The sequence below is a fragment of the Lampetra fluviatilis genome, chromosome 4 (assembly GCF_964198595.1).
Source record: "Lampetra fluviatilis chromosome 4, kcLamFluv1.1, whole genome shotgun sequence".
Taxonomy (NCBI): Eukaryota; Metazoa; Chordata; class Hyperoartia; order Petromyzontiformes; family Petromyzontidae; genus Lampetra; species Lampetra fluviatilis.
In genome coordinates, this window is record NC_136278.1 from 2,989,785 (window position 1) to 3,010,419 (window position 20,635).

The 20,635-nt window shown below is 42.9% G+C and overlaps 1 protein-coding gene across 3 annotated transcripts; it reads left to right on the plus strand.

The window, feature by feature from the left end:
- Window positions 1-1,025: 1,025 nt before the first annotated feature.
- BRD8 (bromodomain containing 8) lies at window positions 1,026-19,992 on the plus strand. 3 transcript variants are annotated; one of them, XM_078855357.1, is made up of 24 exons: window positions 1,026-1,068; window positions 3,675-3,771; window positions 4,872-4,941; window positions 5,367-5,416; window positions 5,715-5,837; window positions 5,946-6,026; window positions 6,111-6,175; window positions 6,293-6,426; window positions 7,053-7,253; window positions 8,378-8,498; window positions 9,046-9,219; window positions 9,412-9,683; window positions 9,813-10,070; window positions 10,300-10,845; window positions 11,170-11,613; window positions 12,282-12,381; window positions 13,079-13,122; window positions 13,520-13,695; window positions 15,184-15,276; window positions 15,444-15,512; window positions 15,740-15,917; window positions 16,276-16,380; window positions 17,226-17,270; window positions 18,883-19,992. In XM_078855357.1, the coding sequence occupies exons 1-24, from the start codon at window positions 1,047-1,049 to the stop codon at window positions 18,940-18,942; spliced, it is 3,528 nt and encodes a 1,175-aa protein (XP_078711483.1). In that variant the 5' UTR covers window positions 1,026-1,046; the 3' UTR covers window positions 18,943-19,992. The 3 variants fall into 3 exon arrangements, with proteins under 3 accessions (XP_078711483.1, XP_078711484.1, XP_078711485.1); XM_078855358.1 differs by having other exon boundaries at window positions 13,523-13,695; XM_078855359.1 differs by having other exon boundaries at window positions 9,106-9,219.
- Window positions 19,993-20,635: the final 643 nt, after the last annotated feature.

The window sequence follows — 20,635 nt, forward strand, 5'->3', positions numbered from 1 at the left end:
CTACAAAGTCCCATCACAAGGGAGAAACACAAATATATGTTTTGTTGCCCGTATTGAAAAGTCTATGCCGTATGGACATGACAACTAAATTTCCATGTAAAATAATACGGGGTAAACCGTAGGGGTTGACAGGTATGGCATCGTAGTGTAAAGTAGTGGTGTGGAGTGTAAAGTAGTGTGTAGTGTATAGTAGTGTATGTAGTGTATAGTTGTGTGTAGTGTATAGCGGTGTAGTATAGTGTAGTGTATAGTGTCGTTTGTATTAAATATTGACTTAAAGCTTTCGTGACTGCAGGAATTTATATTCTTTGGGTCTTTCGGTAAAGTCACGTAGATAGGTTCAAAGAAAATAACAAAAAACACTTGTTATTTTTTTGAACCTATCTACGTGACTTTACCGAAAGACCCAAATAATAGTTTTGTATTAGTGTAGTGTGTAATGTAGAGTAGTGGAGTGTATAGTAGTGTAGTGTGTGGTGTATAGTAGTGGAGTGTATAGTAGTGTAGTGTATAATGTATAGTAGTGTAGTGTATAGTAGTGGAGTGTGTAATGAATAAGAGTGGAGTGTTTAGTAGTGTAGTGTATAATGTATGGTAGTGGAGTGTGTGGTAGTGTAGTGTATAATGTATGGTAGTGGAGTGTGTGGTGTATAGTAGTGTAGTGTATAGTAGCGTAGTGTGTAGTGTATAGTAGTGTAGTGTAACATAGTATTGTAATATATAATATAATCTTTAAAAATATTAGTTTTACTTAATAAACAAACACCCAATATCGGGGGGGGGGGGTGGCAACATTGCAGTGTTTAGATTTGAAGCTTTCGTGACTGCAAGGATTCATAATCTTTGTTTTTTTCGGTAAAGTCACGTAGGTAAAACATGTTTTTATTGTGTCGCCTCCGAAACGTCGTGATTTAATTGAGTTTTTTCATGTATTAAATTTTATTTATTGTTTTACCTACGTGACTTTATCGGAAAAAAAACAAAGAGTATATTGCAGTGTTTATTGTCGATGAAGAGGAGCGAGTCACGTGACGCGCTCATTCGCCATGGCGGGCCCGGGCCCGAGCAGTGAGTCCCACAACACTCGCGCGTTTTAGTTTCTTTTAAAAAAATATTACGATTTCTAATTATTTACTACATTATTTAGACGGCTGTTGTTTCCCACCCCCCACCACACTCACACAAAAACTGAAATGTGCGTGTGTCACGCGTTTTAAATATAATTAAACAGAAGCGCGTACTGCTGAGGCCTACCCGCAGGCTTTTATTTTTCACTTTCGTTGAAACGCTGAGAATTGACGCGCATTTTTATTTCTGTTGCGTATAATTGGTTCATAAGTTTAGGGGAAAGCGCTTTACGTTGTACAAGCGTTTGGGTAAAATTATACTCGGTATAATTCGCTTTATTGCAAAAGCCGCGCTCGTACGATTCTTAGGTTTCTCCAGCTGTAAATCTTAAAATCGCCTTAACTATTTTAACAACATTCAGGGTTTTATTACGCATTAGTAGTGCCTCGTTTGTTGGATGTCTCGTATTTTCCCTCTTTCATTTGTAAAGGCTATTTTGTCTCGTTTGTACAGGGTGGTCTAGATGTATTGTGACTCCCCCCCACCCCACATTGACCCCTCACCCTGCCACATTGACCCCCCCCACTCCACATTGACCCCTCACATTTGTGTTCCTTGACATTCATTTCTGTTTTAAATTAATCTTACTTTTTATAATTCTAGATTTGAAGCTTTCGTGACTGCAATGATTCATACTCTTAGGTTTTTTCGGTAAAGTCACGTAAGTAAAAAATGAAATAAATAATAAAATTTTATACATATTTATAGAAATAAAATAGTTTATAGTTTTACAGAATTAAATTGGGGGGGGTCACAAGACGTCTGGACCACCGTGTACATTCATAACTATGATCAGCTACACCGCCAGTTTTATTTGTACTCCAGTGTCTGCCCATCTCGGCCTCATGCTCTGAGGTTCTTTCGGTAAAGTCACGTAGGTAAAAAAATAATAAAATTAAATAATCATAAATGAAATTAACTAAATTAAATCACGACGTTTCGGAACAACACAAAGCCTCCGTCATCAGGTGTAACTGCTCCAGTAAAATTACAAAAATTACTGGAGCAGTTACACCTGATGACGGAGACTTGTGTTGCTTCCGAAACGTCGTGATTTAATTTAGTTATTTTCATTTTTTATTATTTTATTTGTATTATTTTACCTACGTGACTTACGGAAAAAACCTAAGAGTATGAATCCTTGCAGTCACGAAAGCTTCAAATCTAGAACCTCTCGGCCTCGTCTAAAACAGTTGTTCACTCATTTCCAGAGGTGGTGGACACTTTTCGCTGATAAGACATCAGAGTGTCGAAGGCCGTCACACCGCCTGCATACAAGAAGTATACTCTTAGGTTTTTTCGGTAAGTCACGTAGGTAAAACATCAAAATTAATGAAAATAAAATAAAACAAAGATCACGACGTTTCGGAGGCAACACAAGTCTCCGTCATCAGGTGGGACCGTCACAGCCGAATTAGCTGCATCAAGTGAGGCAATGATTCAAGATGTAATCCCTTATAAGCAAGTTGGAAGGGGGAGCAGAGGGGGGGGTAGCTCATCAGAATGTGGTAGCCAATGAATGGAACGTATCGGGAGGGAGGGGGGCGGAGACTTGTGTTGCCTCCGAAACGTCGTGATCTTTGTTTTATTTTATTTTCATTAATTTTGATATTTTACCTACGTGACTTTACCGAAAAACCTAAGAGTATGAATCCTTGCAGTCACGAAAGCTTCAAATCTAGAATCATACAAGAAGTGTTTTCACATTTTATGTATTCATCAGACCTCCTTTGCCAGTACCAAAATATAATAATAGGGGTTTCCCCCTTTTTTCTGGCAACAAAACTTAAAACCTTTTTACAAGGATTCATGTCTGCATTAGCCACAATACTTGCAGTCAAAATGGGTTTGTAAAAAGCTTTCAGTTTTGTTGCCAGAAAAAATGTGAAAAACTCTGTTATTATATTTTCTGTATTGTCAGGGGCCACACGAAAGGCCACCAGGGGGCCCCCGGTAGCCCCCGAGCCTTGCAATGAAGAGCATCGCTGATTGTCGTAGCCGTCATTACTTACTCTCTCCCCTGTTCTGTCTCCTCTTTGCGGTCTATACTGTCGTTTGTATGCACGTATTGTATACCTTGTATCGTGGGCCTAGTTTGTACCGCTCCGTGTGTATTCTCATCTCATTGTGTCCGTACTGCCTTGTTTGTACATACTGTTTTTTATTTGTACTGTCTCATATGCCCTTTAAACAGTACTGTCTACCCCCGTTCTGTTGTCTTTTGGTCTGCAGTGTCACATGCACTGTCCTCACTCCATCGGCTCATCTGTGCTGTATCTTATCCATCTGCCTGCTCGCTGTTTCTAGTAGTCTGTACTGCGAGTACTTTACGTCACGTCTATATTGTCTCGTTCTGTTTTCACTTTACTGGCACTTTCATGTCTCAGTGTACTGTCTTGTTCTGTCTCATTCGTTCCCCCATTAATCTGAATGAATGGAAAATGATTGATGCCCCCACAACACAGTTCGATGCATATGAGTGATTCACGCATCTTTGCATGCTTGTTATGATCACTAATCCTCACTGGTGTTTTACCTGTCGTTAGAACACAAGCTACAAAATGTGGGGCCTCAGGAGGAGTGGTCTATCCGGGAAAAACTCTGCCTCGCCTCCTCCGTCATGCGAAGTGGCGATCAAAACTGGTTTGTATTATTCGATACTATTGTATTTGGAGCCCACGTAGCCTAGGCTGCGTAACTACGGTCATGGGCTATGAGGCTACGGTCATAAGGGTGGGTATATGCGGCCGACTTTGGTGGTCAGCAGAGGGAAGCGAAAGCACAAACCGCCTTTTGCCCGTCCAAGGACGGGTGTATTTCATTAAATCTGAAACTTGCAAGCGAAAAGCAGACCGCGACGTGATATTTATTGCATTAATTCTTGTGCAATTTTTAAGGCCGCGGTGACACAGACTTTTTCATTTAAAGGTTATAATCCCTTGTTCATCATGACATCCTTTTTATTTCTATGTCTCAATAGCGTAACGGAGATCGCGTGACGTGAGGGTTCTACCTTTGTAGTGAGCGTTGTAAGTTGACGCTGAGGAGGGGGGAGGAGGCGCCTCGCCCCCCCATGTGGAGTGACAATTTTTATTCCCTTTATTATTATTTTTCTATGTACGTGACTTTACCGAAAGAACCAAAGAATACTGTTCATGAGTATTAATGAGGGGGGCTGACCGATGTGGAGTGACGTCACGCGCGGGACACACAGAGATTCTTGGCTCATTGTAGTAGTAAATAGTATATATATTTTTTTTAGTTAGATAGCGTCAATATAAATGTGTCGTTAAACCCGCCATCACCCAATTAGTAAGGTTTGTCACTTAAATGGAACATGCCGATTCTAAATGTTGCGGATTTGCTCTCCAACACACTGGTGTGCTCTACTAGTAATGGATTGGCATGTTCTGTTTACTTGACAACCCTTACTAATTGGCTGTGTCAGGTGTTGGCGGGTTTAACGACACATTTATATTTACGCGATCTAACCCATAAAACCTCTATTATGGATGATATTGTTAGCGAAAGCCTACGTGTTAAATTGACAAACCATTGTTGTACTCCACTATGTTCCGACATCTACGCTTTACAATTCATGTTTTGACCAGCAAAGTGAAGTTGGATCAAATAACCCTGACTGCGTGAAGAGGCCCTCATCCACCAGTGTGTACGGTACATGATAATTCAAATAAAATAATGTTGCGTGTCCTTACATGCTTGACTGGTTGTGTGTGAAACAGGGTCTCCGTAAGTCGAGCAATCAAGCCATTTGCAGAACCCGGGAGGCCTCCAGACTGGTTCTCACAAAAGGTGAGACTTGCAGCCATAGTTACACCAGAGGTCGCAAACGGGTTTTGATTCCTTACCCGTACCCGGCCGCACCAGGGTCGCAAATGGGTAGCCGGGTATCGGTTACCTGATTGCGACCTCTGGGATGAAGCCATGTTGCAGGCGCGGGTGGGTTGTTTCTAGGAACTTGAATTGTGAGAAGAGACAAGACATTGGGAAATGAGTGGCAAACGGTTACTCACCAGTGACTCACGGCCTACCCGTACCCATACCCGGCCGCACCAGGGTCGGGTAGGGTACGGGTATCGGGTACCCGATTGCGACCTCTGAGTTAGTTATAATCCACCTTTATTTGTTTATATGTAAATTTGTTATTTGAGAATTTGCATTCCCTTTGTTCTTTTTTACACTTCGAAGTCTTTAAACATTTTATTTCCTTTCCGCAGCACTGTGCATCTCAGTATTCTGAACTACTGGAAACTACAGAGACACCTAAGTAAGACTATTTTTCCCACCTTGAAAATAGTTGCCACGTGTTTACATTGTAATTTAAATGTTTACATTCTGCATCTTTTGTATGGCGTTTAAAAAAAAGAAATGAGCTACAATTGTACTTATGTAAGGCATTCCACGGCATCCGGGGTTACCTGATTGGAGCCAACTTGTGTCACCAAAATGCGTGTGTATTGGTCAATCATCGGTGATATTTACATGAATTGTGTTCAAGACAGACATAGAATAATTTTTTTGCCAGTTTTGATATTGACTGAAAACATTGAACTGTTGAATGGCAGGCGCAAGAGGGGTGAGCGTGGAGAAGTGGTGGAAACCATTGAAGATGTGATCGTTAAGAAGCTTACCGTTGAACGAATTGAAGAGCTAACAAAAAGCATTCGCGACATACAAGAACGATACAAGTGTGTACTGCTTTCAGACACTCCAACCTCTACCACCACCATTACACACAGATTATTATTTTTGTTAGCATGGTGTGTGGTGGACTGATTTTCTTTTTACTCCAACAGAAAATTAAAACATGAATTGGAACTGGTTCAGAACGGGCAGTTGGACCATAATCTGCATGAAATCTGGAACGACATTGTCGCGTGAGTTTTTACTTATCATGTCTTTAATATGAATACACTCTGCCTCAGTTTAGTTTCGTGACAATAATCGTATTGTATTTGCAGTCGAAAGAAACAAGATGAAGAAGAGGCGGAAGCGAAAAGGAAAGCTGTAGAAGAAGCATATCAAGGTAATGAGTGAAAAACTGATTTTCACATTAGCAAAAGCTTTTTAAACGTTTACTTTTTGTGTGAAGGTTTTGTACCCATTTAATACAACAATGCATTCTGGTGTCTGCTATTCACAGCTCGCATGGCAATCAAAAATGCCCCCAAGAGACCATTGGCTAGCATTCGTACCTTGTCAGCAGATCCCACAACTACTGGCCTGGACTCTCCAAGCTCTGACGTGGCTTCCGGAAGTGACGTGGTTATGGCACAAGTAAGAACATTCTTTATTGGAACTGTAAAATACGTTCGGTTTGAGTTGATCAGCTACTTAACTCTTGTTCTTGTGGTATCACATCGTAAATTAATGCTTGAACAGTTTTAAGGTAGTGCCACCTTCCGAAATGTGGTAAGTGTAATGAGATCGAACATATTATAGCCGTGAAAAGATATCTAAAATACACGCACATTTTCCCAAAATGGTTTCGCTTTCGAAAATGATAACTGCATGTACCAAGGAGGTACTTGAATAAAGCTTGGAAATATTTATTGTCATTAACAATAAACTTGTATTTGAAAATGCTGACTTCACAAGTAGTTTTGAAAACAACTGTTTAGAAAAGTAAGTGGTCTTGGGAAGAATACGTCGCAAGAAGGGGATGATGGCCAGTGGTTGAGACGGACGGAAGCCGGAAGTAGGCAACGCGCCTGAGAGGACTTCCACCATGAAGATGGAGCTATGATATCAGCTCCCGTGCAGCAAGTGCTGAGTGGATTGTTATATTGCAGAACCGTGAGAGATAGTGACATCTTGAAGAAGCTTTCATCCTGCAGTGGACTGAGCATGGCTGATGATGATTTGAAACAAGAATCTAACAGCGTTTCTTTGTTCTCATTCAGCCTCCTTTGGGTGGCATTGCGGTGACGACACCAGCAGTTTCATCTCCTGTGACTTCGACTCCCACTGCGGCGCCTGGGGTTGACGATTCACTAGCAAAGAAAGCAGCAACCATAGATGTACAGAAACCGAGCCCCCCACAGTCGCCGCTGACTGAGCTTCTGCGTAAAAACGGGATTCCATCCTTCGGCACCGTAACCTCGGTAAGGTTACACCGTCACCTCATTACCAAAAAAAAACCCCACCTTCATGGGACCTCCTTTGCCAGTACCAAAATATACTAATAGGGTTTTTTCCCTTTTTTCTGGCAACAAAACTGACACCTTTTGCAAGGAATCATGTTTACATTAACCACAATACTTTCAGTCAAATGCAAACAAAAAACAATACTCTGATAATTTATGCATTGTCCTTGAAACTGATTGGTCCACACCAGAGACAGCTTTCTTTAGAGCCTAGTCTCATATGGTGTTCGACCAGATGACGCCAAAAGGGCCTAGTCTCATATGGTGTTGCAAAAGGTGTCGGTTTTGTTGCCAGAAAAAAGGGGAAAAACCTTATTCGTAAAACCCACCTTGTTTGGCATTAACACTGCCGTGCATACTGGAAAAATGGAAAATATGTTGCCATTTCAGGCACTGACCCTTGCCCATGATATGCTCTTATATTATAAGGGAGTTTTATTGATGAACATTATGAGTTTTCTTTGTATACTACTGATACTGTAGTTTCTTATATTTTTATATGTTCTGTTTAACCTCATAGCTATTACGAAAATGTGGGAAATGGTATAACACTTTTGTAACACTTGATTAAGCTAAATCAAGCTTTTGGCATATATCGTGGGAGATGGTGGCACATTAACAACAAGAACAACCGCCATTCGACACTAAGTGGTGGTGACGTCACCACGGCGCTTGTGCCAGGCTATGTGCACATAAAGGCCACGTGAAGTGTCGAACGCCTGCTAGCAGTTCACGGGACGGACCCAAGTGCCGTGGGTTGACTGACTGAGATGACTGGCTGATGCACCATCTGTGCCCCCTACTATGCCAACTTGGCACATTGCACACTGTGTTACAAACTTGATCACCAGTGGCAAGTGGTATCTGCATGCATCCTTGGTCTCCACTTAGCTGTCTCGGCCTGAAATTAGTTCCTGGTGTGTTCATAAACATCAGCATGAGGGATACAAAAATGTCTACTTCTGGTGTTGGCACTTCCAATCTCTGGTGAGCAATGCTCATCTGAATATATGCTCACGACAGAAATTGAACAATTCTTTTAGTTAAACACCACACGTATTTGTCTTTGTTGCCATGTCTAGGAGAAGTGTGGTGAGGGCACGTTCGCAGAAACAGGCATTGAAGCTGATCCTGTTCCTCTGCATGAAATGCCTATCACCCCATCCCCTATCCTTACCATAACACCTGGCCCTCCATCTGCAGGTGAACACAACAGTGCACCACACACTTCGTATTTTGTCACTGACACATTGCACAAATTCTTCTGCTTCTTCGTCTCTGCCGTCAGTTGGAGCTCTTACCTTGCAACGCCTGTAGATGTTTTATTCTTCTGCACTATTTGGTTCCAGCTGGTCACCACACACTTACATGTTGACATTAAAACAAATGAAGTTTACTTCTCGGTTATTTATTTCATTGTTGTGCAAAAGGTTGGGAGGGTCGGTTAGCATCTTATTAGGATACTGGGAAATAGTATAACATATGGGAGCTGTTTAGCAATCCCTTAGCAAGGGTTTTACCTATACTTTGAGTGTAATTATTGGATTTTATCGTAGTTTGCATTCTATCTATATCACAAGTGTAGTTATTGGTTTTTACTCCATTTCGATTATATTTTAGAGATACTTGAGCATTTCTAATAAATTTTACATGAAGCGCTTTGAGATAGTTTGATATGAAAGGCGCTTGATAAAGTAAAGATTATTATTGGTCGGTTACACTTTTTGGTCTTTTTCCTTTCATAATCCAGTGGCACCAACTCTGTCCAAACTGCTGGAATCTGGGCTGTCTGCAGTGCCAATTCCTGCAGCAATCGCCGTTTTCCAGACACCGCCAATGGAAGCGCCTGCGGTTGCACTCAGGATCTCGGAGATTCCTGAGCCCATTCCGGTGCTGAAACAAGCTCAGGAGGAAGCGGGCAAAAGTAAAATATTACATTTCTAATGTATGTTTTTTGCACATTTGTAAATTGTGATTTTTTTACAATGGCAGTTTATTTTGTTTTCATGGCCGAGTTATTTTTTCATGGTTATTGAATTCACGTTATCTTTGAATTATCTTAATTTTTCGGGTTTCCCTTTTACAATTGTTCCTCATTCTTCGCCGTGTATTTCAGTGTTGGCAAATCAAAGCGACGTACAAATGAGCGTCACCGTCGTGGGACAAAGGCTGTTGCTTCCCTGCGAGAGCAATGCGCACGTTGCCGTTGTCACGGCTCCTCCGGCGGTGGAGGCTCCTGCCGCCGAAATGGCGCCCCAAGAAGTTAATGCGGCCGCTTTGACGACGGACGCCACAGCAGCAGCATCCGAGCCAGCAGTGACATTGGCAGAGGAGATTATTCCACAGCCAAAAAGCGAACTCGCTCCCCCTGCGCTTCCCAAGGCTGAGGTCAGTGTCATATCTAATCACATTGAGATTGTCTTCTTACCTATAAAAGGCTCTTCATGAATCCATCTTGGCATGGATTATATTGTTGGCCAAGTGCAAGAGCTGCCAATGTCTTGTGCGTTTGAGCAGGTGGTGCCAGAGGCAGCGAGGGTCGAAGTTCAGCCACTAGCGGAGGTTTTGACCGAACAGCCGCAAGTGGAGGAGGAGGTGGTGGTGGAGTCTCTGCAGCAGGCACTCGTGCCTCAAGTGGAGGAGGCGGCGATGGGCGATGGGGATGGGGATGTGCTCGGCGAGATGGAGGATGGGGAGCAGGACATTGATATTCCCCTTGGAAGTGAGGAGGAGAAGGCATTGTTAGAGGAGCAGAGCCCCCCATCTCATCCGGAAGTACGTCTCTGATGCAGCTGGCATCATTAAAATTGCATTGCCATGGACTTTGTACACAAAATTTTTACATTATACACCATGAGCAGACGAGTGTGTGCAGAACAAACACTTTTGTGAAAAATCAGCTTTGTATTAAATATTTTACGTAACTTACATTTGTATAACGTATACAGTTGCAACATATACATTTGTAATAGCAGTTGTGAATGTTGCTTTTTTTTTGTTGCAGATTCAGATTGCTCAGGAGGAAGAAGGAATGGCAGAGGAGATATTTTCTACTCCACCTGAAACGCCTGCACCCATGCCCACTCCCATGCCCACTCCCATGCCCACTCCCATATCCACTCCCATATCCACTCCCATATCCACTCCCATATCCACTCCCATATCTACTCCCATACCGGCTCCCATAGCGATATCTACACCATTGCCCATACCCACTCCTGTGCCCACTCCTGTGCCCACTCCTGTGCCCACTCCTGTGGCCACTCCTGTGCCAACTCCTGTGCCCACTCCCGTGCCCACCCCCGTGGCCACCCCCATAGTCATCCCCGTGGCCACCTCCATGCCGACACCAATGGTCACACCCATGCCCACCCCGATGCCCACCCCAATGGCCACACCTATGCCCACCCCAATGGCCACACCCATTTCCACCCTGATGTCCACACCCATGCCCACACCCATGCCCACACCTGCACGTGATACTTCACCCACACCCTTGCCCACACCCAGCCAAGAAGAGCTCAAGCCAAGTCTGGTGCAGCCCTTTATGGTACCTGTTTCACTTTTTTTTTGTATCCACAAGTGTTTGCTCGTGTTCTTGAGTTTGTTTTGGCATAAAAAAAATCCTGACTGTATTTTAACCACAGACAGTAAAATTTTGTTGCAACGCACAGGTGACCAGGAGATGACGGTGTAGGTTTTTGTTATCTCTGCATACGTATGGGTTTTTTTTAAAGGGCACTCTGGGTTCCTGCTACATGCAGGATTTCGCCTTAAAATGAAGTTAGCCAAACCTTTAGTGCAGGATCCTGCTCAGAGTCTTGGAACCTAGTGATAGTTTTGAAGACAACTAAATTATGCTTTTTTTTTACAGCCGCCTCCCGAGGTAAATGAAGAAATAGCAGTCGAAGCGGCAAAACTATCTCCACCCGTGGAACCGGTTCCCCAGGTCAAGTGTGAAGCAGCTGATCCCCCGGCTGAGCAATTGGCATCACCCAAAGTCCAGGCACACACGTCCCCACAGCCGACCTCGCCTGTAACTCAACCCAAAGATGAAACGGAGATCCAAGCTGCAGACCCAGCTACGGAGGGCGTGGTTGAGGATGTTGAACAGAAGAAAAATGAGCAGCCTAACCTGGAGGCGACGGCACAGACTGAGCCCCTTGTCGATGTAGAAAACAAGCGTGAGGGCACGACTGAGGCTTCAGAGGAGGTGGAGACGCACCAGATTCCAGACATTGTTCCCGAAGAAGAGGAGGACGACGAGGTGACTGTGAAAAAGGACGAGCCAGAACCGGAGGGGAGCAAGCAAGAGCAGGCAAGAATCCAGGACTGCCGCCCAATGTCGCTGCATAAGTACAGATTAAGTGATCGTAATTTTATTTCATGAGAACATATCCATTGGACGAAAGATTATACCGACTAAAGGAAATTGGTAGCACTGTGTGATGAAACCGCCGGTGAGTTGTATTGAATCTCATGGCTCACATGTCTGAACTGGCTCTGGGGCCCCACCTTATACTAACTCACACTGACCAGGGTGGTGACGTTCGGTCAAACAACTCCCATGGTTTTGAAATATATAAAAGGGGCCTTCATCCAGCATAGGATTGACAAAGGGCTATTAAAGTATTATTAAAGTATTTTTAAACAAGACTTTTTTAAAGATTTAGCAGACCACTTATTTGAGCCCTGAAATCTATTTTTTATAATTGTCTTTTGATATGGATTACATTTTTGTTATGCAAAAACAAAGTTTGCTGACACATTTGTGCCAACCGCTAATTGCTTTCCTCGGCTATCGGAGAAAGCTTGGTCTAAGACTACCTTTACCAAGTGAACGATGCTTTTCCAGCCTGCGTTTCCCTAACTCTGTGTGGCTTAAGGTTTAGCGAGCTAAAACAAAGCGGCTTAAAACTTCCTATAAGTGTAATAACCTGGTTATGCGTAAACTTTATGATCGTACGTCTTGTTGTGTTGGCACAGGCAGTGCCTTCTGATCCAGCCTCTCCAGCGAGCAGCACCAGCTCCAAGGTACCAAGCGAAGACACTCCGCTGGGCATACGCAGGAAGCCAGGCCGCCCAAGTGAGCTACCATCCTTTACCACGTGGTGATATACTCCACAACTTTGATCCGTACATTTGCAATCTGTTATCACTGTAGCTTAGAGCTGGAAAAATGCATCAATGGAAATCTGGATATTAATTCTCAACCCAAACAATACATGCATTAAATTGCTCCACAGCTTTTTAATCATGCAAAGTATAAATATGCATTTTAAAACCCAGTTTCTGAGCACAAGCCCAAAACGTCAGGTGACGTCAGTTAACTTGCACGATCTGACCCACAAATCATTGCCGAATCATTATATTGGTCACTAAAGGCTACGTGTTATATAGTTAATACATTTCTTGATATTTGAAAAGTCAAAAGAGCTTGGAAACCTATTGGTCACTAGCATTTTTTTCATTAAGCAAATTTCAAGGATAATGACTTTTTGCGTTATAATATCAATATAACGCCCATTGACTTACAGGGAATTGATTTATCCTACTTTAAATGAAATATATTTTTATCATTCTGTTTTTTTGGTTTTGGTTGTTTCTCAGTTTATTTAGTTGAATCCAGGCTTGTTTAATCCCACCAGGAGATGCTTCTGTTTAAATAACACAATGCACTTTTGCAGTGATTCTTGACAGTATCAAATCATGTAGATAAGTGCTTAATACTTTTACGTGGGAAAATAGAACATCAGCTTTTAATTCTCTGTATTCTTTTACAGATAAAAGAAGCATGGTCAAGAAAATTGTGAAACTGCAGCAAAAGGTGAACAAAGTTGACAAGCCACACACACATCGCTTTACTACATTGGGTGTGCGTGAATAATGCTACTCTTGCTGTGACGTGGAGTCCACCCCGTATTTTTATAATTGCAACGATCTTCTGCTTCTAAAGCCCCGAAGCGCACCATTTACATCAGATTAGGGATACGTCCCTCACCGACCCGGTCAAGACCTCGCCACCGCCACCGCCGTCATCCTGGATACATCAAATTGGCCTTGACTCCTCCCCTGTTGCTGTTATTGAGACTTGGGAACGAGGGCCTACGCAGAGGTCCTCACGGATAAACGTAAAGGACCCCGGCTGTCCAAGCAAAGTGATGATGATGATGAATTGATATTGATGATGAATAATGACATTTGGGGCTACCACCTGCGCACAGGAGGTGGGCAGCGAGGCCGGTAGCATCGAGGAGGAGCGTAGCGAGACGGACATTCTGGAGGTAATGGAGCACGGAGCCAGTGAGAGCGAGGACGGGTCCAGCATGCACAACACGCTGCACATGCCCTCCACCAGCCTCACCGACTCGGTGCCCAACAGCCCTGCCTCCTCGCAGTTGTACGTCTCGCTCACTCCCACCATCAACACAGCTCCACACCACTGTAACATTGTTAATGTTTTAGATATTTTTCCCCGTAAGTTTATGCCATTTGTGCTATCGGTATGGTGTCATGAAATGTAGCATCCGTTCAGATGTCACTCAGAGCAGCGTGAACCTTCGTGTTAGAGAACGGTCCTTGGAAGCGGATACCATAGAGCTACCTGTGAAATCCATTCAGGTCACCTCTGATACACACAGTAGGAGGCACACTTCTCCTCCTGCTTTGGCACTGATGGAAATGTTGGTTGCATGAGAAACTATATTTTGGGGGATACTTTACCCAAATCAAGTGCAGAACCACATTTATTGTGTTAGTGTTTTTGTGTGCAGTCATCTCTGCCCTGGCTGAGAGCATCAACTTTCTATATTTAAGAACCTGGTTTTAATGACAGGTGGCTTCCTGGATTTGAACGCAGAATTTCATTTTTGTGAGCTCAATGTTTCGTCCTCTTTCTAGTCACTCAGCCACCTGTGGGTGACATTTCAATTATTACATTCCCACTGTTAAAATATACGCACTTTCAGCACAGAGATATTGAACTAATTTGATGAACGTAGTTTCTAGGAGTGGTCAGGAGCTTGTTTCGATGCAGAAATCTCTAAAATTCAGCTTAACCTCTTTCGGGTTCCAGCCCAGGGCCTTGATGCCAACATCTGGAGTGCCTCCACAACCACGTCGCTTCTGAGCCTGGCAACGAACTCCTGACTGCTCTTGGGAGCCACTATCATCATGTAATTCATGCCATGCTAAGTACGGTTTACATATTTAACTTAGTAAATCAGTGTTTTGGGCTGCATGGACGATTCTACAGCAGATTTTATTGGTGGTAATGTTGTAAATCACCTTAACCGACCGGCAATGATCAGCTCAATAATGTATGGCCAAACAACTCCCATGATATGGGGGAGGCCTTTATCCTGCAGTGGATGAACAAAGAGGGCTGTAAATTATCCAATTCACGTCATTCTTTTGTTGCTATTTGTTATTGTTTTTTTAATGGACACATTCAGACCTTAAAGAATACAGCTTGTTTAATGTTACTATTTTATAACAGGAGGATGTACAGTAAAACCTTGGATTGCGAGTAACTTGGTCTGCGAGTGTTTTGCAAGACGAGCACATTTTTTAAATGAATATTAATTTGATTAACGGGCGAGGTCTTGCAATACGAGTAGTACGTATACGCTTTGTCTGCCGAGCGTCACGTGATCACAACTGATATACGAGTGCTTTGATATACGAGTGCTTTGGATTACAAGCACGTTTCCGGAACGAATTATGCTCGCAATCCAAGGTTTTACTGTATATTCATCTTTATGGAAAAAAAACACATTTGCCTTGTACAAAGCCTTGGTCCTTTCTGGGAGAATATCAAAATGTTTAGATGACATGGTCTTCGTTTCTTTCTGCTGACGCATCGTGACGTGCTTGTTATTTTGTTTAGCTCCATTGGCAGTGAAGATCCAGAAGCACTCCAAGCTCAGAAAATTTGGAAAAAGTCCATCATGCTGGTTTGGCGGGCAGCGGCCAACCACAAGTAAGTGTGCTTATCAAAACAATTCTGTTAAATCAACTTTCTAAGCATGTGCTCATTTTCCAATATAGTTGTGGGCTGTGTCCTATGAATATCTTTACATATCTTGCACCTACAAAATGATGCATCGACGATTTTTATTTTGACTCTCAATGTGTCATTTTTTTCAGGTATGCCAACGTTTTCTTACAACCGGTGACCAACGACATTGCCCCTGGATATCACTCCATCGTCCACAGGTGCGCTTACACATGTTTTGAAAAGCAGATTGTACCTGAATAAAATTGCTGCTGAATTAGCATCACATATCATCTCGCATCACATTTCTCACAACGCCATCAAACGCATTTTCTGTTTACAAATGTCTTCAAATGCTTATTCCAACATGAGTTTTGCTCGCATTTGAATACATACTCGTCCGTGCAATGTTCTAAATGATTTTCACCTGGTGGACTGCACCCCCCAGGCCTATGGACCTGTCGACCATCAAGAAGAACATTGAAAATGGCGCAATCCGCACCACGGCCGAGTTCCAGCGTGACGTCATGCTCATGTTCCAGAACGCCATAATGTACAACAGCTCGGACCACGACGTGTTTCACATGGCCGTGGAGATGCAGCGCGATGTCATGGAGCATGTGCAGGTAGTGACGCGTGCCCGGCTCGTCTGCTGCGTGCGGTCGGTTCGCGTACAGCTGGAGGAAACAATGTGTTAAGATCACACAAAATTTGCCAATATATTGAGTTCAAGGCATTGTTTATAAATGGGATGTTTGTATTTTTATGGATTGATGGTCTCGTTAAGTCAATCTTTTGTTGCAGCATTAGGATTGTTATAAAAACTGCTAAATATCCATTCTCACTTTGAGTTCAACGCATTGTTTATAAATGGGATGTTTGTATTTTTATGGATTGATGGTCTCTTTTAAGTCCATCTTTTGTTGCAGCATTAGGTTTGTTATAAAAACTGCTAAATATCCATTCTCACTTTTTTTCGAGCAGCAATTTCTGGCGACCCAGCTGATTATGCAGACGTCAGAATCGAGTGTGGGCGCTAAGGTTCTGCGGGGTCGAGACCCAGCCAAGAAGCAAGAATCCCTGGAGAAGGTATGCATGAGTGTGATCGCAAACATCTGACGAATCCTTGAATGAAAAATAATCCTGTTGCCAAACATGTTTTTCCTCAGACAGCAGCATATTTTCTTTTGAACGTTTCAAAATTCGTAGCGACAAACACTCAATTGCGCCTTTGTTTTCACCACCACTTTTTATGTTGCTTTCATGAAATGCTCCTTTGCAGCCAAATGCATGTGTGCCCTGGAAGTCTGGGTTGTAAAATATAAGGGCAGCTGGGTGAGCGGATGGACCCATGGCTGGTGCTGGGGGGACGGACAGGCGTGGAGTGTGTGTGTGTTGTGAGCTTGTGCGAGATCGACAGCTTGTGCGCGTGCCTGGATATCGATGCGCTAAGCGTGGGTTGTGTGTGTCGCACACAGGTGCATACGCAGACACTGTCTCACAGGTTTGCCGTCTCGCGAGCGTCGGCTTTCTCCATGAGCAGTAGCAGGGGTGGCAGTCTGACGCAACCACATGTTTGTAATTATGCACGATCAAATACAATGCATTTTTTGTGCTTCGATTTTCCGCTTCAATTTCTTAATTCTCTTGGTTTTTTTGCTTTGCAATTAAGCTACGCATCATGGAGTTGCAAATTAAATGTAACTCGCCGTCTATGCCTTAACATAACCGAAAGCCAGAAAAAAATGCTTTGTCAAGTCTTGAATGATTCCAATAATTCTCTCATTCCCTTCTCCTTGGCGTTGCAGCAATATATTCTGAAATGCTTGAGGCACAAGCTGCTGGAGCAAAGATTTTAATTCATGTTTTTTTACCTAACATTATACCAACTTTGCTGGATGTCCTATAAAATATTGTCGTTTTTTTCGTCACAGGACATCCTCAGTATGGGCTCTCCTGCATTCCTACTGTCCTTATTTGTAAGTATGCACCTGTGTTCACGCTAATCTGTTAGTCACTGTGTGTGTGAGCATGCAATGTGTGCATCCTTATGGGCTTTCATCATCAGCCCCACTAAAACACAATACTTACCTGGGTATTTGATGGCCTAAAATACTTTTCCCCTTCAACTCTCCATGTGAAGAGAATGGAGGCATTTCTATACCTGGACTGTGTGTTTATATGACCAGCTCTAGTCGAGTGACATTTTTCTTTCAACGCTGTGTGGCAGCTACCTGGCCTATTTCTGCATACAAAGCTCCAAGTATTTTTGGCCACTGGTTACGAAACATGGACCCCTTTAAAGGAACATCTGTATTGGTTTGAAATATTGTGGCTGACCTACCTATGATCCCTTTTCGGTTCAACCAGACTTCATTTGTGTGAGGAGCTTCCAGATCTTGGAAAGATTTAGCCACAGTCCCATTAATGAGCTCTGGCAGGCAAGGCTTCATTGGCTGGGTCATGAAGCCCACATGCTCAGCTATTGGCTGCCCACGCAGCTTCTGTTTGGCCAGATTGAGCGGGCTAAACAGGCATGGCTCAGGCTAGAGAAGAGATGGCCTGATTTGTTACAAAAGAATGTGGAGCTGATTGGACTGACAGATAATAAACCTCTGGAGGAGGCTCATGAAGGGTGCAATTGGGTAGTTGGAGGCAATTGCCTTCCAACAACAATGGAGGGCAGAGGAGCAACACTCACAGCAACGAGCAGAGCACCGGGTGGCAAAGGCACAGGAAGTTAGCACACTGGGAAGCACAGGTGGTGCATCTTTGGTCATCTCAATCTGTTAACCCATAACGGGTCTGTCCCATGACCTGCCAGTGAGCCTTTCAGACTTCATGTGGCCCCTAAGTGCATCTAGCCTGGCGCAAGCATAGTGATAGCGTCACCACCATTTAATGGAGAAAGGCGGCTTATTGTTTCGATATATACTGTATTTGAGAGTAGGCCTCGGCAAGGTAAGGTAAAAGGTAAAAACAACGAGCCTACCTTTACCACCCTACCTTTTACCTTACCACAATACAATCACTCTACCCTTACCTTTTACCCTTTAGCAAGGTAAGGTAAAAGGTCAAAAGCAACGAGCCTACCTTTACCCTACCTTTTACAAATTACCCAATTACAGGGTAATTACTGGGGTACTATACATGAAAAAAGGTTTATAACAGGTAAATTGTAGGTAGAGCGCTTTATTCATATAGAATACTCTCAATGATTTCAATTTTAAATGGAGGCCACGGACTGCGCCACGGAGCTTTTAGCGAGCGGTAAACAAGGTATTTACCGGGTAATACTTCGCGCTACATTTACCCTACCGGGTAATTCTTCCGCGCTACCTTTATCCTACCCTTTACCTTACCCCTTGGCATGTCGACACCTTTACCCTTTTACCGGGTAAAAAGGGTAAATTACCTTACCTTGCCGAGAACAATTTGAGAGTGATTGTGTGTTGTGCTTAAGTATATTTTGTATGAGTGTGATATTATGCTTGTTGTTTTGTACGGCACTTTTAAAAGCGAGAGTGTTACACCGCACAAGTGGTGTTTGCAAAGGTAATACTTGACCTTTGCCAATGACTCTCTGTCCAGGATGTGGGCACGAGGGGGCGTCGGTCTGCCATTGAGGCTGACATGAAGATGAAGAAGTAGGGAAGGATGCTCGTCACTGTTTTACCCCCAGCTGGTGGATGTTCATCACCAGGCCATCACGAAAAGGACAAAGGCCAAGTTCTCACTTAGTTTCCTCTATCGTATGTGTACGGCCTTGGCAACGGTGAGCCACTTGGTCTTGAAAGTTAATTTTAGCCCACTAGGTTTTAACCCGTGAGGAAAAATCTGCATTGTAGGTTCAAATTGTTCGCAGATAATTGTAAATGGTCAGAGCTGTGGAGCAACCATTTATCGCAAAAACATCTTTGATTAATAATTCTATGCGTATTGTTCATTACATACTGATTGACATTACAATATTACAAATTAGCAAAGTTACATTTCCCACATGATATTTTCAACAGCATCAACATTTGATAAAATTCTGGATCCATTGGTAGGTATCAGACAAATGTACTTGTGACAGTTCAACTATAATAGATACATGTTTTAAGCCACTGACTGGCTGTATTCCCAATGCTTTGTTAAGCTGCATAGTGCTCTAAATATGTAACCACAAGACCATAATGTTATCTTAAATGTTACCACAGTCATTAATCATTGTCACAACGTAGCTGGAGATGCTCGCGTTCATTTTGGCATGCAGATATTTTACGATGTGTTTTCTCCGCCCCTTTTGAGTATCGGCCAGGGGAAGAAAGGGAGAATGTATATTTAGTTTCATCTGAACGAGCACTGCCCTCGCATTTGCGCCGGATTCACAAGCCCGGGGTCGAGCTTGGGTTGTATGACGTCAGTACGCACCAACCACGCTCGACGCTGTGGGATGATGGTGATGCCCCCACGTGCCAGCCAGCGATTTTTTTGGTTATTTCTAATATCGTATGATGTATTGTAGTTTTAAGGTTTTGTACAGAACATGTTTTTTTTTAAGTCTTACATTTGGAGAGGACCATTAGAAGAGAGACAAGGCTGTGATGTTGAGATGCTTATATTGTTGAAATGGTGTAAATTTGTTTTGTGTTTATTTGAAAAATGTATATGCTTAATGTGTACTGAACTTTGGATAAAATAAATGTTGCATTCTAATGTGTGTGTTGAATAACTTCATTGGTAACACTTTGCATATTGGCGTGCTTAATGGTTATAAAAATTGAGCCAGAAAGTATATTCTTTGTTTTTAGATTTTCTAAAACCTGTGGATAGATTGTGTCCGTTTGCATTTGATATTTATGCTAGGTGAAGGCCCCCATTTGACCTTGATATTCATTACCTCTCTTGTGGTGGAGTATGTTTTACCCTCGTTTACAAGTTGGTTAATATCTACAAATATTTGGTCTACATTTGCATGGCTTCTGCAACGGGGCACTGCTTTGTTGACAATAAGTAACGAGAGTGGACAGATGCACCCATGTTTTGATCTCCAGCAATTGGTGAGACAACATATTCACCGACCTGTCCTGAACAGCATGGTAAGTAAAATTTGTTGACCTAAAGCTTTCGTGACGACAGAAATTCTTATTCTTGGGTCTACGTGACTACCGAAAGACTTAAGAATATAAGTAAAATATGGTCAAACACCACCCATGGCCAACAAACCATAGCCATCAGACACCAGCAGCTCTGGATCACCAGTCATGGCACGCGCTGCAAGGTGAAAGTGGAGTGGATGTTTTAAAAAATGCAGTTTAACAAGAAGATGTCTTTGGATTAGATGATTGCTCATACGGCA

Excerpts from the sequence above, each read along its gene's own strand:
- BRD8 (XM_078855357.1), top strand. The coding sequence starts at position 1,047 with ATGGCGGGCCCGGGCCCGAGCA. Across the intron at positions 8,499-9,045 it reads ACCTGGCCCTCCATCTGCAG|TGGCACCAACTCTGTCCAAA; the intron begins GTGAACACAACA and ends TTCATAATCCAG. Across the intron at positions 16,381-17,225 it reads AGCAAGAATCCCTGGAGAAG|GACATCCTCAGTATGGGCTC; the intron begins GTATGCATGAGT and ends TTTTCGTCACAG.